The sequence below is a fragment of the Balaenoptera ricei genome, chromosome 14 (genome assembly GCF_028023285.1).
Source record: "Balaenoptera ricei isolate mBalRic1 chromosome 14, mBalRic1.hap2, whole genome shotgun sequence".
Lineage (NCBI taxonomy): Eukaryota > Metazoa > Chordata > Mammalia > Artiodactyla > Balaenopteridae > Balaenoptera > Balaenoptera ricei.
This window is the reverse complement of record NC_082652.1, coordinates 29122553-29141694: the sequence shown is the minus strand read 5'-3', so window position 1 is coordinate 29141694 and position 19142 is coordinate 29122553. Positions and strand designations below refer to the sequence as shown.

General features: G+C 39.3%; 1 protein-coding gene across 4 annotated transcripts in view; it reads right to left on the bottom strand.

Annotated features, from left to right (window-relative positions):
* Positions 1–19142, bottom strand: part of SPIRE1 (spire type actin nucleation factor 1) — a 208597-nt gene that overhangs the window by 78004 nt on the left and 111451 nt on the right. For 3 of the 4 annotated variants that reach the window (XM_059895392.1, XM_059895393.1, XM_059895394.1), the window contains one exon: positions 8716–8949. In XM_059895392.1, the coding sequence (XP_059751375.1) occupies positions 8716–8949 (234 nt within the window). Of the gene's footprint in view, positions 1–8715; positions 8950–15352; positions 15369–19142 lie in introns of those variants that run through there. The other variant, XM_059895395.1, reaches the window with a different exon arrangement.

Below are 19142 nucleotides of genomic sequence, written 5' to 3'. Positions count from 1 at the left end.
TTGAGAATACAGTTTTTGTTTAAACTCTAAATTACGAAGTGTTCAGCAATCCAAGTCACTCTTTATGTCTGGAGACACATACTGCAGTGTGTGTAAATAATATCACCTTAGAAGAGAAAAAGGCATAATCAAAATTATATCTTCTGATATATTTAGGTTTTATATCACAGTCTTTTGTTGATAATATTAGACTCCAAATTTCCTCATAATTTATTCTCAACTGCTAAAATTCAAATGTTTTAAAAAACATTCAGTTCACAAAGCTTAGAATTTTATTTGCAAAAATCTAAGTAGAATATAATTTTAAACCATAATTAAAATGTTTTGCCTAGTGAGTATAATCATACATTTGTCATAAGAAATTAATAACAAAGATAATAACAAAGATCATCTTCATTAAATGTAGCATCATATAGTTAGTTAGGATAAATTACTAAATTTTTGCCTAAACCAGTGAGAAAATTAGCATGTTCCCAGCAAATTTCAAAACTTAGAGAACAAACATTTTGAAGTACAGAGAACTGCAGTTTGTTCCTTGGAGTCACTCTAATTTGACTGATGGACTATGGTCACCCAACTAACCTATGTTAACACACCTTCACTCAGTAACAGACAAGCTTAAACAAACATTATGGCTTCCCTTGGATATACTCCATTAAACCTAGGCCAAATTTATACACAAATGAAAATAACAGACTCATTCCACTTCAGCTGTCTGTAATACATGTGCAATTTGAAGATGAAGATAAACTGTGCACTGGACTAATCTAGCTTGGTATAATAAAATTAGGGACTTCCCTGGTGGTTCAGTGGTTGGGACTTTGCCTTCCGATGCAGACGGTGCGGGTTCGATCTCTGGTCGGGGACCAGGGATCCCACATGCCTTGCAGCCAAAAAACCAAAAAATGTAAAACAGAAGCAATATTGTGACGGAATAAATAAAGACTTTAAAAAGTGGTCCACATCAAAAAACAAATCTTTAAAAAAAATTAAATAATATAGGTTTTTTTTTCTATTTTTAATCACACTCTACAGTACTATCCTTTTCTTAGATTTTTCTCCTGATGAGTTTTCAAAATAGCATGCAAATTCTGACATTATGTGGCAAACCAAAAACATATTAGCTTTTTATAAGCAGGGCTTATTTGTAAACTATACTCTTATATTTACAGAAACATGCCAGATTTTGTTTGAAAGTATGAATTAACACTGGAAATATAACTTATAAAACTATTCATGGGCAATAACTTAATATAGCCATACTAAAATTTTACAATATTTTATTTATTATACAAATGCTAAACAATAAGAGGAATGGAATTTCTGAAGCCATATGGTTCCCCCTGAATCACAATGCCATTAATACCATTTATGGTAAATCATAAATCAGCAGTGTCTTTTTTTTTTATACATTATAGATTTATTGAAAACCATAACTCACCTACCATTTCTTTTTTTTTTTTACATCTTTATTAGAGTATAATTGCTTTACAATGGTGTGTTAGTTACTGCTTTATAACAAAGTCAATCAGTTATACATATACATATGTCCCCATATCTCTTCCCTCTTGCATCTCCCTCCCTCCTACCCTCCCCAGCCCACCCCTCTAGGTGGTCACAAAGCACCGAGCTGATCTCCCTGTGCTATGCGGCTGCTTCCCACTAACTATCTATTTTACGTTTGGTAGTGTATATATGTCCATGCCACTCTCTCACTTTGTCCCAGCTTACCCTTCCCCCTCCCCGTATCCTCAAGTCCATTCTCTAGTAGGTCTGCATCTTTATTCCCGAGCACAGTCTCTTCTTTATACACATAGCAGTACACGCAGAATTCTGTGGTCTTTTTTCCATTTATTAAAACAAAAATTTCCCATATTGCTTCATAACCCACATAATTATAATTTAAAGACCATATGATTATCCATGTAGTTGATATATCATTTCTTTGTGAGTCATTTATTTCCAGTTTCAGAACAGTATAAATAATGCTGTGATACACATCTCCATGTATCTATGTAACATTTTGTTTTAAAAAACATCTCTTTGTACCGAGAACAGATTGGTGATGCCAGTGGTTGGGGCTTGGGGGTACAGGGTGGGTGAAATGGTGAAGGTGATCAAAAGGTACAAACTTCCAGTTATAAAATAAGTAAGTCCTAGGGATGTAATGTACAGCATGGTGACTATAGTTAACAATACTGTATTATATATTTGAAAGCTGCTAAAAGAGTAGAGCTTAAAAGTTCTCATCACAAGAAAAAAAATTTGTAACTATGTGTGGTGATGGATGTTAACTAGCCTTACTGTGCTGATCATTTTGCAATTTATACAAATAGGGAATCATTATACATATTGTACAAGTGAAACTAATATAATGTTACATGTCAGTTCTATCTGAGTTTTAAAAATTGCCCTCTTTGATAAATAAATAAAATTAAATTTAAAAAAAAGTCCACAGGAACTGGAAAGCAAAAAAAAATTGACCTCTTTGAAAAATTCCTAATAGTAGTATTACTATGTGAAAAAATTTCAAACATATAAAAAACGAGGTGAATAGTATAATGAATTACAGTGTACCCATCACCCAATTTAGTAATTATCAATTCATGGCTAATCTTGTTTTATCTACATCCTCATCCACTTAAGCCTCACCCTCCAGGATTATTTTACAGCAAATCCCAGATATCTGAATTTCACATGTAAATATTTCAGCATATATCACTAAATGATGAGTTCTTTTTTAAAAAATATAACCACAATACTATTATATTTAAAAATATGAATAATTCCTAATATCATCAACTATAGAGTAAGAGGTCAAATTTTCCTGATTATCTCAAATGTATACGCAGTTTCATAATTTATTTCTTTTAATCGAGGTTCATTCTACTGCAATTGGTATGTATTACGTCTCTTTTAATCTATGTTTTTCCTCCCTCCCCTTCCTTTTAATTTGTAAGTTACTTGTTGAAGAAATTATGTGATTTGTGCCATAGTTTCCCACAATCTGATTTTGCTGATTGCGTCCCTATGGTGTTATTTTAAATGTTTCTGTCCCCTGGACTTCCTATAAATTGGTAGTTAGATTAGTTAGATCTAGAGCCTTGATCAGATTGTTTATTTGGCAAGAAGACTTTGCAGGTGGTGCTGTAAACTTCCATCGGAGGCACAGAAAATCTGCTGGTTTCTTGTGATGCCACAATGCTATTATTTTGTAGAATCAGAATATTACCATTTTGCAATCCCTATCACTTCCCTTTCATTTATTAGTTGGAATACTTTTATAGAGAGACATTCATCCAAAACTCTTTGGTTGCCCTGAGGTGGTGTCCTTATGGAAAAGGCAGAATGGATTCTGTCTATACGCCAGTTCTCAAAATAATAAATGGGTTAACAACTTGGTTAACAACTGAACAACTGCTAAAGGTAACCAAAAGGGTTTTATTAATTATTACTTATGTGTCCAGAGAATGCAGAATATTTGGTCTGCTTTAATCCATCACAGCTATTATTCTTATTGATGATCAAATTCTTCCATCTGACCAATGCAGGAGCCTCCCTGAGTTGGCTTCTGAGTCCTTTTTACTTAATTTAGTAATCTTGGATAGTCTGTTTGCTTTCTGGTATGACAAGATGTTCCAGGCTATTTTACACATTTCCTTCCCAGATCTGGAATTAGCCATTTCTCTAAGGAATTCTGGAATTCTTTTAGTAGGGAATGGTATTCGGAGACCATGAGCTGGTGGCAGCTGTGCTCACTGCTACTATGTGATCGTTGCTTTCCAGGTCTGTCTATATGGTCACGTTTCTGATGCGGTAACAGGCTCAGTTTGCTTTGGATTTGGGGGGATTATATTTCTATATTCAGTTTTGTTTCATAATTATGTAAAATATTTATATGGTTTCTAAATCAAATCCACAGAATCAAGTACACTCATAGATGCATAGCTTTAATGCCTGTCCTGGTTTCTACTCTGGTTTATCTTTCTTCTTTTTTAAAAAAAATATAAACAAATACTTTATATATATTCTTATCCATACATTTTCTTAGATAAATGCTGGCATACTATACATAATTTTCTACACCTTGTTTTCTGATGTAAATGATATATCCTGGAGATCTTTCCGCAGCCCTTTTGATAGTGATATAGTACGCCACTAGTTGGCTGTACCACAGTTAATTCACCATTTCCCTATTAATGGACATCTGGGATATTTCTAGCATTCTGCTATTATAAATAGTGAATAGTTTTAGACTTCTTAATATACTGTCAAATTATTTTATGTAAGAGCTATGTAAATTTACACTGCAGCTATCAATTACTGAGCAAAAAAATTTACCATGATTTCTAATTTCAACAAAAGTAAATTCTTGCTTTCAAAAGAATGGCAAATGGTATTGCTTTATTTGCGTTCCCTGATTATTAGGGGGACTGTATTGTGTAAGAGAACCAGGATCCACCAGGCTGAGTTCAGTGCCCCTCTCTGTGCCCTACAAGCCTCCCATGAACCTGTGCTGGCCCACTACTTTCATATGTTCAGATTATTCGTAAGGGTACCCCTTCTAGAAGGACATCCTCCACATTACAGACATTGCAAATTTTTATTTATTACGATTCTCTTACAGATGGAAGTACAGTATCCTGAAGAAGGAAAGCAGATTGCTAATTTACACCAAGGTGTATGGGCTAGTATGGTCCCAGACACCAGGTCCATAATATTTACCTCACTGGGGTTCATTTAACCCTAGTTAAGTTCATCTCCAAGCATCTGATAGAGCGCTCAGCACAAGGAAGGCACACTAAATGCTTCCTAAATATCTGAGAAGGTAAATGAATGCATGAGTAAGCTGAGACTTTTACATTCATCTCAAATGAAGAACTTTGCTCATGTGCTATTCTCATACTAACTTCATTCATTTCTCAAACACTCCTTTCACTCTTCCTCTCCACACACTGTCTCACGTCCTCCTCTTCCATCATCCTGCCCCTGGTCTCCTTAATCTTCCTTGCCTGCATACTTCACTCTCCATCACCACCACCGTTTACTTCACATCTACAATCCCTTTTCTTTTCAACTAATGTTAACTGAAGGAATCTTTTCTAGGATATATTTATATATACAAAAATAATTTTTAAGAATGATCTTTTCTTAATACTTCCTGAAAGGCTCCACTGAGTTCTATATGTTTCTCAACAAACAATCTGAAAGAAAAATATTTTAGGTGTTATATTCTTAATTTAAGAGAAGAACACATTCTATCGCTGACATAAATTTGTGCCTGCAATTTATTCTGACCTATATGCAGTGGCAAAAACCCTTGGAATGACTCAGAAAAAAATGATATATGTGTTTATACTTTACTTGTTTATATCCTGTTTTTCTCCATTACAATTAAGAACCATAAAAACAGGGACCAATTGTATGTTGTTACTGGTGTATCACTAGCACCTAGAAAAATGCGTGGCATATAGTAAATGCTATTAAATTTTTATTCATGACAAGCACTATACTAGGTACTTTACATTAATTATGTTATTTAATTTAATCTGCACAAAACTCTATCAGGCAGATATTCTCTCTTTACATAAGAATAAGGATCATAGGATTAAATAATCCAGGGTAAAACAATTGGTACAAAAATGGCAAAACCAGGGTTCCAATCTAAGTCCTACCTGACTATAAACCTCTGAATTTAACTTCCTCGCATTCACTCAGTTCAAAGAAGCTGGACAAATCACATGCCTCTCTGAGCCTTAGTCCTTTCATTTGTAAAATGGGTATAACAATGCCAACCCAATACCTCACAGTGTTACCATAAGTCTCAGATAACAATGGACGTGAAAGTAATTTTCAAGTGTAACACACCATATACCAAATTGAAAGACTGGTAAGAATAAACAACTGTTCAGGGGAAAAGTTACACAATAAAAAGGTCTTGCTCACTAAGAATTAAAAACAAATTGTCTCCAAGTTCCTAAATATTCTATTATTTATATTATTCAAACTTAGTTTCACATTTCCACTTTCAACAAGGAGAAAGCATATATTTCTTCAGTTAATTCTTGTCTTCTCTTCCAACAATATAAACAGGAGCCAATTTACTAATTGAAGATTTCAACCCACTGAGCAAATCACAAACTCCTATGTGTCACTATTTGGCCATGAATAATGGGTTTTATGATATATAAAATTCAGTTTACTTGTCAAATGTTTCAGCAATTATTTTTCTTCTCATGTAGCTAAAACAAATATTCAGAACATATTGTTACAGATGTGGAAATTTTTACTGATCAGTTTTGGTTAACATAGAAACTAAGAAACAAGGGGTGAGTATATGATATTCTCCAATAAAATTCCTAAGAATGGAATTGGTAAACTTAGTTTTCCTTCGATCTATAAAACCTTTCTAAAAAAGCATTTTAATTGTTTATTTTTCATATTATAATAGAAATAAGATAGGAGGGCAGACATAGTAGCTCAAATTAAAAAAAACAATAAAACAGTGTAAGAGTTCTCAGTTCAAACTGATGAATGTCCAAGAATCTTTGTTTTATAAGTTAACATACTGAATGTCACTGAGTAGAACTGTAAGATTCCAATGACTCTCCATGCCTCACCTTCCAAATCTGTAGAGCAAGAGCAATCTGGCCATGACATCTGTCATTTGACTGGTGACAGGGTTAAGCTACTGACATGGTTGGTTGGGTGGGTGTCCCCTCCTCCTTCACCATGCCCTGTTCCCCCCCCACAAATACCCACTAAACCACTACCAAAAACTGTTAGCTCAGTTTCAGAGGTATACACAGTTTTGTTTCTTTCTTTTTTTTTTTTTTTATAAATTTATTTATTTATTTTTTAATTTATGGCTGTGTTGGGTCTTCGTTGCTGTGAGCAGGCTTTCTCTAGTTGCGGTGAACGGGGGCTATTCTTCGTTGTAGTGTGCGAGCTTCTCGTTGCAGCGGCTTCTCTTGTTGCAGAGCACGGGCTCTAGGCGCTCAGGCTTCAGTAGTTGTGGCTTGCGGGCTTAGTTGCTCCACGGCATGTGGGATCTTCCCGGGCCAGGGCTCAAACCCGTGTCCCCTGCATTGGCAGGCGGATTCTTAACCGTTGCCACACCAGGGAAGTCCCAGTTTTGTTTCTTAATGGAAAACTTTTTACTCTTCATTTATCACAGAATCGAGTATTTTTAGTTCCTTATTCACTTCATTTATGTTTTTTCATTTGCATCATTTTTTAATTAGATTCCACATATAAGTGATATCATATAATATTTGTCTTTCTCTGACTTACTTCACTTAATATGTTAATCTCTAGGTCCATCCATGTTGTTGCAAATGGCATTATTTCATTCTTTTTATGGCTGAGTAACATTCCACTATATATATACACCGCATCTTCTTTATCCATTGATCTGTCAATGAACATTTAGGTTGCTTCCATGTCTTGGCTACTGTAAATAATGCTGCAATGAACACTAGAGTGCAAGTATCTTTTTGAATTATGGTTTTCTCCAGATATATGCCCAGGAGTGGGACTGCTGGATCATATGGCAACTCTATTTTTAGTTTTTTAAGGAACCTCCATACTATTCTCCATAGTGGCTATACCAATTTGCATTCCCAGCAACAGTGTAGAAGGGTTCCCTTTTCTCCACACCTTCTCTAGCATTTATTGTTTGTAGATTTTTTTGATGATGGCCATTCTGACCAGTGTGAGGTGATACTTCATTATAGTTTTGATTTACATTTCTCTAATAATTAGTGATGTTGAGCATCTTTTCATGTGTTCTTTGGACACCTGTCTATCTTCTTTGGAGAAATGTCTATTTAGATCTTCTGCCCATTTTTGATTGGGTTATTTGGTTTTTTGATATAGAGCTGCAGAAGCTGTTTGTATATTTTGGAGATTAATCCCCTGTTGGTTGCTTCATTTGCAAATATTTTCTCCCATTCTGAGGGTTGTCTTTTCATTTTGTTTATAATTTCCTTTGCTATGCAAAAGTTTTTAAGTTTAATTAGGTACCATTTGTTTATTTTTGTTTTTATTTTCATTACACTAGGAGGTGGATCAAAAAAGATATTGCTGCGATTTATGTCAGAGAGTGTTCTGCCTATGTTTTCCTCTAAAAGTTTTATAGTATCCGGACTTACATTTAGGTCTTTAATCCATTTTGAGTTTATTTTTGTGTATGGTGTTAGAGAGTGTTCTAATCTACAGATTCAATGAAATCCCTATCAAATTACCAATGGCATTTTTCACAGAAGTAGAACAAAAAAATTTTTAATTTGTATGGAAACACAAAAGACCCTGAATAGCCAAAGCAATCTTGAGAAAGAAAAACAGAGCTGGATGAATCAGGCTCCCTGACTTCAGACTATACTACAAAGCTACAATAATCAAAACAGTATGGTACTGGCACAAAAACAGAAATATAGATCAATGGAACAGGATAGAAAGCCCAGAGATAAACCCACGCACCTATGGTCAACTAATCTATGACAAGGGAGGCAAGGATATATGATGGAGAAAAGACAGTCTCTTCAATAGGTGGTGCTGGGAAAACTGGACAGCTACATGTAAAAGAATGAAATTAGAACACATTTCACTTACAGCTGAAAGTCTAAGAACTATTATCAAAAGCTAAATCACCATTCAGTTTTTTAAAGTGAAATAACAACTCTTCAGAGAAAGAGGTACTATTGTAAACTTTACCTTCATGACATCTCTATAGGACCGGATTGCTGAGATTTTTCTCTTCTCATCTTCCTCCTCCTCCAGACCTTCATCTGCAGCCTCGTAGCCCTCATCATTGCTGCCATCAGCCTCTACCGTGTTGGCCATGCGATCGATGAGCTGCTCCAGGGGAGGGCTTAATTCCCTTTCTTCATTCTCCTTCAAGCCATAGTCCAGTGCCTTATAAATAATAATTCCCAAAGATTCAATAACCTAGGAACATTAAGGAAGGTGGTTAATAGGGACTACTAAACAGTTTTATAGAACTAACTGTAAGGCATAAAATATTTAGTATGATATAAGCTAGGTCTAATTTATTCCATTTCAGAAACATGACAAATTAAATTTGAAGAGATATTTAAAAGTCTCAACTATGCTTTTTAAAAAATCTCAGATGGAAATTTTTGTGTGATTTCTTCAAACCAGTATATAACACATACACAAACCCTTTTCATGTTTCTTAGATTTATGTCATACACTAAAATCTGTATTCTCCATTTATATAAAATACCAACAATACCAACCAGGTTGATTTTCCACATTTCCAAAAGATATTTTTGAGAACGGACAGAGTTATCAAAGATCATATCCATTCAGAACTCCTATGGCAATGCTTATCTAATTAGGGATTTCATAGACATACCAAGGATCTGAGACTGAAAAATCAGTGATTGGTAGCAGCTAACGTAAGCTTAAATAACAACAACAACAACAAAATCTATTAATAGCCGTATACGTACTGCTCATTGAGTTCCATTCAATTATTAGAAACACATATCCCTCATATGATGCAAACAAGTGAGAGACTTTCAAACTCTGAACTTTCAGTGTAGTGCACAGATAATCCTCCCTGCCACTCACCTCCACCACTACTATCTCCCAAGAAATACGAACCTGATTTATGAACACTGAATATACATCCCTGTCTACTATCACCCTAACAAATGCTTTGGGCTTTGGCCAATATAGGGAAGTCTACTTTATTCCTCAACACTACCTTCTTTTCTGCTCAGAAAAATCACAGATAAATAACTCTTTTTAAAAAATTTTTACAATGCCAACAGCTCATTTTACCTTAGCTATTTTGGAGGGAAGAACACAGGAAATAAAGCCAAAGATGTAGGATTTTGCCACTTTTACCACTAACCATTTGACTTAGGGAAAATTATTTATTTTAGTTAAATTATTTATTTTCTTATCTGTAAAATGGGTATCAATGATATCTACATCTCATGGGGTTTTGTTAAGACTAAATGCATTTGCTACATGTGGAAGTACTTAGTACATGACTTCTAACATGCACTGAATAAATGTTATCTGCCCCCAGCTCACCCTTTTCCAATGTTTATCCAGTTAATATACAGACATGCATACATCTTTCCTTCCCTTTATTCCATTTGTAGCCATAGTCAGTGCTGTGTTGTTGGGTTTTTTTAAAGTTGTTTATTTGGTACCAAAGAAAAGGAAAAGACAGAAGTTTTGACGATGAGTTAAATACATGGAGTCACTGTCAGCATATATTATAGCCCTTAAAAGCACTCAAGCATTCAGTCAAAAAATCTCCACAAAATCTGAAATCTACCTTATCAAGTGAAATAATATTTTCTCAACACAAGTTTCAAAATGAATAAAAGGCTTATAAATTCTCAGCTTCTAATTTTTAAATAATACCGGGTTGTTTTTTTGTAATATTTCTCATTGAAAATATGTAATATTTTCATTAGTTTTTAATGGTCTGACTGGAACTCTAACCACTATTTTCAAAGTTGTTTTGTGTGACAATGGATCTTCTGAGTTCCAAGTCAGCTGACTACTTTGGTCACCTCTTCTGGGGACCAAACCTCCCTCGACACCCCACCCCCATCCACCCATCTGTCCTGGAGAGGGTACCTGTTCTGTGTTTCCCTGGCAGAAGGTCCACATAGCCAGGGACACTCTCACCACAGGCAGGTACTACTTAGGGCAGGGATTTTACCTTTCAGTTCAATGTCAGCAGAGCCTGGCATTGTGATGTATGTGTAATAAAAACCCGTCGACTTGAACCTAGAGCAATCACTTTAACAATCAGAGCATTATAGCTGATATAATGAAAACCTTAGACATCAAGAAAAGTTAAATTATGTTCAGTACATTCTTTTTAAGGCTGAGAAGGATTTATTTATTTACTTACTTACTTATTTATTTGGCTATGCTAGGTCTTAGTTGCAGCACGCGGGATCTTTGTTGCCACGTGTGGGATATTTAGTTGCGGCACACGGGATCTTTCAGTTGTGGCATGCGAACTCTTAGTTGCAGCGTGTGGGATCTAGTTCCCTGACCAGGGATTGAACCTGGGGCCCCTGCATTGGGAGCGCGGAGTCTTAGCCACTGGACCACCATGTAGGTCCCAAGGCCGAGAAGGTCTTAATGCAATTATTCTCGCATAGAAGTTACATTTAACTGAGAGTCTTACATGCTTGGATGAATCTAGCCATCTATATCCCTACCCCACCCACACCCGAGCTGAAAAAAAGAATCCACAGTAAATACCAACACCAATGATGGCTTCCGACCTTAGCAAGGACCCCAGAGCTGCCCAGCAAGCTTCATCCCCTTCCCCACTCAGGATTTTACCTCAAGGGGCTGTCTGTTCTTCAACTCTGCAGACCTCCAACACCCCTTCTGCCTCTCTGGGTCTCAGCTGATAACTCTCCTTCATACTCCACTGCAAAGTGAAAGTCCCTAGATGAAAATGCACTCATTTTCCCACCTTCAAACGCACAATATGATAGGCATCTACACTTACTATGCCCTTCCTTCCTTTCACAGTGGAGGAAGTGTCTCTCTTCCTATCAAAGGTCAATCCCACTCTCCCTGAACCTCTCATGCCCCTCCAGCCACAATCCCGTTTCTGTGCTCCCTTTCCCAGCAAAGCTTCTCATAAGGGGCCGTCTTACATACACTGTCTCTCTTTTCTCTCCTTCTATTCATTGTTTAAGCCATTCCAGTCTGGCATCTTATCTTCTGAAGCCCCTGAAACCACAGGTAAAATCACAAACAATCTCTATATGCCAAAACTATTGAACAACTCTGTCCTCATCCCAAATGGCTGTTCAGTGGCATCAGACACAACTGACAACAGTCTTCTGTTCTAAGGACTCTGGACTTCTGATTTCCTCTCAACTCAGCAGCTCCTCCTCCTCAGTCTGCCTGTAGGTATCTTCTCCTGCAGCTGCATAAATGATGGAGTTCCTCAGAGTTCACGCATTCTACTCTCTTCCACAGTCTCTTGCAAAGTACTTTTATCCATTACCAGTTCTACAAATATGATATGTGCTCTGCTGTTTCCTTAACTTATATTTCTAGCTCAGAGAAACTTGTTGCCTAGGTAGCTGAAAGAGCCTAACTGGTCTTCCTTTCCCCAGTATCTCTTCATTTCTATTCATTGTATACAGTGATGCAGGATTAATCTTTCCAAAGTGGTTTCAAACTATTTAACCTAGCAGTGACTAAATCTATATCAGTCAGGATTAACCAAATGTGTATTAGGTCAGGGCTCTCTAGAGAGAAACAATAGGATGTATATATTGATACAGAAAGCGATTTACCATAAGGAATTGGCTCATGCAGTCACGGAGACCAATAAGTCCCAAATCTGCAGGGTGAGTTAGGAGGCTGGAGACCCAGGAGAGTCGATGGAATGGTTCCCAGTCCAAAGGCCAGCAAGCTTGAGACCCAGGAAGAGCCAATATTTCAATTTGACTCCGAAGGCAGGAAAAAAGTCAATGTTCCAGTCCAAAAGCCATCAGGAAAAATTTTCTCTCTTACTCACAGGAAGTCAGCTTTTTGTTCTATTCAGGCCTTCAACAGATTGGATGAGGCCCATCCACGTTAGGAAGGACAATCTGCTTTGCTCAGTCTACTGATTTAAATGTTAATCTCATTCAAAAACACCTTCATGGAAACACCTAGAATAATGCTTGTTCAAATATCTGGGCAGCCCATGACTCAGTCAAGTTGACACATAAAACTAATTCCTTGTCAACTTGGCAATCATAAAGGTCTCCTTAAACCTTCATCACCAAAAGAAGACAATAACAAGGTCACAATTCCATCTAACATGACACAACTCTCTCGCATACAACCAAAAATCACTAACCCCTTCACAAGAGGATCAAAATCCTTGAGTGTTTTTTTACTCTTCTCCTTTGATATCCCACAACTTTAAATGTAAAAGTTAATAATACCTAAGTATGATGTATAAAATCAATACATCTTATGTTACATAATAAAGGGATCAGAGAGGGAAGAAAACAGAGATACTTGAGATACACATACATACATACTCAAAAGAAATAAGGAGGAAATACTCATGACAATTGCAGTCCTCGGGTCTGTAACTGGTCATGTGGTCATAGATGGTATTTATAATCACCTTCTTCCAGTATCCATTCCACATTCCCTTTGCCTTTAGTAAGCACCTCAGCCGGTCGTGGTTCTTTCCTCGGTGGTGTGACATAAACCTTCATTCCCGCCATGAGTAGTCCTGACTGGATTGGGTTGTGGTTCTCCCCTGATTTTAATCACAAGGCATGGTAATTCTAAGAGACAGCTTAAGGGCTCTCCTGTATTCCAGACATACTCTTCCTTAGCTCCACTGAGGAGGAACAGCCTAATCTCCCCTTGGGAATCAGGGCCAGTCACCCCAGACAGCACGGTAACTCCTTCTTTGCCTGCTGATTCACAGGAATGAGGAACCCGAAGTGGACGAGAAGCAGTCTTAACTTCCAATTCAATGGACTCATTGTTGTGTCTCCTAATGGAATTAAGACCTTCAGGCCAGCAAAGCAGAGGCAGAGCAGGAAGCAAAAATGTCGCTGTGGGTCACTAGGGGCAATGGTGAGTGGTGGCCCTCCCATTTCTACCCCTTGATTCCTGACTTTGAGAAAAACAGCACCATATATTGGAGAACCCTGCCCCAGACCTGCAAGGGACTGCCACCTAGCTGTCACTGTAACAGAGTCTTTCAAAAGGCCATTCCACCATTCTATCACGACTGCTGCTTCAGGACGGCAGGGAACAGAGTAAGACCAGTGAATTCCATGGGCAGGGGCCCACTGCCATACTTCATTTGCTGTGAAGAGAGTTCCTTGATCAGAAGCAATGCTGTGTGGACTCCATGATGGCAATCTGTAAGTCCATGGATGGGAGTTTTGGAAGAAGCACTGCATGAGGGAAGGTAAGTCCATACCCAGAGTAAATGTGTCTGCCAGGAAGGACAGAATACTGCCTCTTCCATGATGGAAGTGGTCCAACGTAATCAACCTGCCACCAGGTAGCTGGCTGGTCACCCTGGGGAATGATGCCATACTGGGGACTCAGTGCTGGTGTCTGCTGCTTCAGACTGGGCACTCAGTGGTGGCCGTAGCCAGGTTAGCCTTGGGTGCGTGGAAATCCATGTGTAACGCCCACCCCTGCCCCTGTAGCCATGTTCATGAGCCCACTGGGTGATGACAGGGGTGGCTGGGTGGTGTCCATACAACGGGTCAGCCTATCCACTTGAATATTAAAATCCTCCTCTGCTGAGGTCTCTCTTTGGTGAGCATTCACATGGGACACACATATCTTCATGTTTTTTGCCCATTCAGGGAGGTCTATCCACATACCTCTCCCCAAATTTCCTTGTCACCAACTTTCCAGTCATGTTCCTTCCAAGTCCTTGACCATCAACTCACAGCCCAGGGATCGGTGTACAGTTGTATTTCTGACCATTTCTCTTTCAAGGAACAACCAGGTGTACTGCTGGAAGTTCTGCCCACCAGGAGGGCTTCTGCTCACTGCTGTCCTTCGGGGGTGTCCCAGAGACGGGCGGCAGTGCTGCAGCTGGTGCCCGCAGGCCAGGCAGAACCGTCTATCTGGCCTGAGTTTTCCCTTCCTCAGTCAACTGATTGAGGGCAATGCCCCATGAGGCCACAGGCAGGGACTGAAACAGAGAAGATAGTGTGTGTCGGGGGGCAAGGACTCCACTCAAAACTAGCAGTTTTCTGGGTCACTTGGTCAATGGGCTGGAGTAGCACTCAAGTGAGGAATATGTTGCCTTCAAAGTCCAAAGAGGCCACCAGGCATTGTGCCTCATTTTTGGTTGCAGGAGGGGCCTTGGAAGGGTTATCTTGACATGCCCCACACCACTGGACCCCTAGAAATTTCACTGAGGCAGACGGCCCCTGAATTTTTGTCAGATTTATTTCCCACCCTCTGACACACAAATGTCTTGCCAGTAAGTGTGGCATACTTGCTACTTCTCGCTCACTAGATCCAATCAGCATAATGTCAGGAGTAACAGGCGAGTGTGGTATCTTGTGGAAGAGAAAGGCAATCACGACCCTTGTGAACTAAATTATGACACAGGACTGGAGAGTTGATACACCCCTGAGGTAGGTCAGTGAAGGTGCAGTGCTGGCCTTGCCAGATGAAAGCAAACTGCTTCTAGTGGTCTTTACTGACAGGTACGGTGAGAAAGGCATTTGTCAGGTCAATAGCTGTATACTAGGTGCCAGGGGATGTGTAAGTTGCCCAAGCAATGAAGCCATATCTGGTACAGCAGCTGCAACTGGAGCCACCACCTGGTTAAACTTACAATAATCTAATGTCATTCTCCAAGATCCATCTGTCTTCTGCACAAGCCAAATAGGCAGGTTGAATGGAGCTGTGGTGGGAGTCAGCATGCCTGCATCTTTCAAGTCCTGGATGGTAACACTAATCTCCGCAGTCCCTCCAGGAATGTGGCGTTGTTGCTTTTGGTGTACTACTTTCCTAGGTAGAGGCCACTCTGCTAGCTTCTACTTGGTCTTGCCCACATACCAGCCCTTACTTCACAGGTCAGGGAACCAGACCTGTGAGGATGTCTATGCACTCCAGAACTGAAGAGATGACTGGGGAAATAACCAGATTCAGGATGGGTTCAGGAGCGCACTGGCCTCACTGTGAGATAGATCTGAACTAAAACTCTAGTGATCATCCGACCTCCATAAGCGCTGTTCTAACTGCTATACTGCGGTCACATTTTGAGTCTCCTAGAATCGGTGTCAGTTCAGAGCCAGTGTCCAGTAGTCCCCAAAAGGTCTGCTTGTTTCCTCTTCTCCAATGCTGTTACCCTGGTAAAAGGCTGTAGGTCCCTTTGGGGAAGGCTGGGAGAAAGATGAACAATGTAGATATCTGGCAGCATATTGGGGTCCTCTCCCCAAGGGGACCTCGTCTCTCCCTCATTCAAAGGATTCTGGGCCTGTAAACGGCTCAAGTCTGGGAATTGATTGAGAAGCCATGACTCTCAGTTTTTATGATTTAAAAGTTAGATTTCTGTTCACTTAACCTAGAACTTTTCTGTTTATACCTATCTAGTGAGAATTTAGTGGGCTTCCTTCCTATGTCACTTCTAAGAACACCATGATCAAGTAGCTAATGCCGTAGGTCTCTGGGAGTCCGAGTATTCTAAATGTCGCTTTAAAAAATAAATAAATAAATGCTGCTTTGACTCTGCAGTGTATTATGGTGACCACACCCACCGTGCCTTGTGGGTGTGGCTAAGTGCTACCACCGCAGGATCCAGTTATTCCCATTGCCTTAAGGTTTCCCAATTCAGTGACTGCAGTCCCCCCTCTGTAAGATCTAACCTACAAAGAAGGATGATCATAAAGCTCTTCAAGGGTACCAGGGCCCCCCTCATAAATTTATTTCTCACAATCATTGTAAAAGCTGTGTCTTCTAGACATTCCCAGGGTGGGTGAGTAGATCTTAAATGACAAATCCACTCATAACTTTTTTCTCATCTTGCTATAACTTTTCAACCTAATTTTCTTTTATTATCACTCATGAGCGCTGTTATCTGAATATACTAATTTCTTATTCTTTCCTTTAAATGCTCTACACTTTGTCCCTATGCTAGTATTCAGCATCATTCCTACTTTCTACATGGTCTTTCCCCTGTATTTTTTTTTTTTTTAATTATAGGATTGATTCCCAGTCCCATGTTTTGTTTTTTTGTTTATTTATTTATTTATGGCTGTGTTGGGTCTTCGTTTCTGTGCGAGGGCTTTCTTTAGTTGCGGCAAGCGGGGGCCACTCTTCATTGCGGTGCGCGGGCCTCTCACTATCGCGGCCTCTCTTGTTGCGGAGCACAGGCTCCAGACGTGCAGGCTCAGTAATTGTGGCTCACGGGCCTAGTTGCTCCGCGGCATGTGGGATCTTCCCAGACCAGGGCTCGAACCCGTGTCGCCTGCATTGGCAGGCAGATTCTCAACCACTGTGCCACCAGGGAAACCCTCCCCTGTATTTTTGTATGTTCAAATCCTACTCATTTTTCCATCCCCCTACTCAAAGCAATCTCCTCCATGGAAGACTCGTTAATCCTGATTTTACCATCACATCACAGTTTCTACCTACCCTTTTTTCCTAGATGAAAACAGTAATTTTTTCTTCAGACTAGCCATGACATTGACTTACACCCTTATGTGCTTACGTTTCACTTTTTAAACCTGGATTACAGTTAATTATGTATATATCTTAATCCCCCAACAAGACTAAGCTCCTTGATGGCAAAATCTTCTATGATTCATCTTTATATCTTAACATTATTTTATAAACAACAAAGACTCAATAGTTAATAAATGAATTAACCAAAATATAAATTCCTTCCACTCTTATGGAAGTGGGCATGTATGGCTGACAGCTGGAAACAGATTTTATGGACAGAAGCCATGCCACCTAGTGGCATCCCAGCCCCAAACAGCTCTGAAACATTTTGGAGGGTCTCCTAGCTGAAGGATAAACTATGTCCAACCTGGTTTAAATGTCCCGAACCTATTCACCATTCCTGATTTAAACCTGAGCCATGCGGCAGTCCTATATTTAACCCAAGCTCTTAGAAATATAGCATAAGAAGGCTGGGCATTATTAGACTGACATGTACACCAGCTGACTCACCACTTCACAGACTAAGGGAACCTCTAGCCTTTTGTTAGAGAAGCATATACCTAGTTCTTCACACACAGTCTTGAGCTGGGGATAAAGGGTGACCACCCAAAAAATAACTGAAACATAACAGTACCTGGACATACCAGCTTGCCTAAATATATACTTATTTACACTAATTTTAGAAGCTCATTTTTCAAAACTTGTGGAAATGTTAAGAAAATCCAAGAGAAAGAGCAGTGTCAGATCTGAAATATTAATCTGAGTCACCAGTCTCCAAACAGCTGGAAAATCATCGGTCATGTCCTGTCACAGTGGCACCTCTAACATTCATTAAAGTGAGCAGGAAGTGCAGTATAAAACCTTAACGTTAAATGGAACAGGTGAAGCACAGAAAGCTGTGGTTTTTAAGCCTAACTGATTGACAAAGGGTGGGAGAAGAATGTATTAAATAAACCACACACTCCAAAATTTAAGGTTGCCAGGTCATGCCTAATTACCTCTCAGCTAGTGACAGGCGGCTATGAAGCCCATGGCTCCGGGGTAACAAGACACAGGAATGGAACTGCCTGGTCCCTGGCCTCAGACCCAGCCGTGCTGTCCCGAGGGCAGCCTCACACAGGACAGCAGCCCACGCGCTAACACCATGCTCCGTGCGACCACCCAAGGTTAGCTACAAGCCCACCAAACCCATATCCCATCTTCCTCTGACCACACCACCCTTCATCTGGCCCCTCTTCATGTTGACTTGTACTTCCTAAAAATATTTGAGTCTGTATCTGTCTCCTTTACTAAAATGTAAACTTCTCTAGGACAGGGGTCAAGTATGATTCTTCCTGGTATTTGCTACAATGCCTAGCACTTTGCTTTACACAGAGTATATGCTTTAAAATCTTTGTTAAACGTGTAAACTGCAGTAGCACAAAAGCCTTTAATGCCAAATCTGATGAAATGGGAATGACCCATATCAAGGGTGTCAAGCACAGCACCTGGCACTTGAGCTGACACCAACAAACAATAGCTGCTCTTGCTGTCACCGTCCTGCCTCACTGCCAACAAACACCCCCCGCCGCCAGCCTAAAAATTAAAACAAAAAGTTTCTTCATCTCTTCAAGTCCCCTTGCCAATTAGACAAATGGGACTTCCTTATATCTGTATAGCATTTTATTAAGCATGTTTTCCTTTATTCGTCACAATCCTGTTAAGTAGACATTATCCACATTTTAAAGATGAGGGAACTGAGTTTGAAAGAGGGTCAATAAATTGCTAATCGTCAGACAGTTAACAAGTAACAAAGCCAGCGGGGACTCCAACCTGGCCTTGTTACGTATGAAATTCCATACCCAGAATTCTACTATACCACAAAGCTGCACATGTGAACATCTCCTAGTCTGCCAATGTTTGTCTAAAATGTGGCATCCAGAATTAAATCTTATTCCATGTGCAGTACAATCATCAGA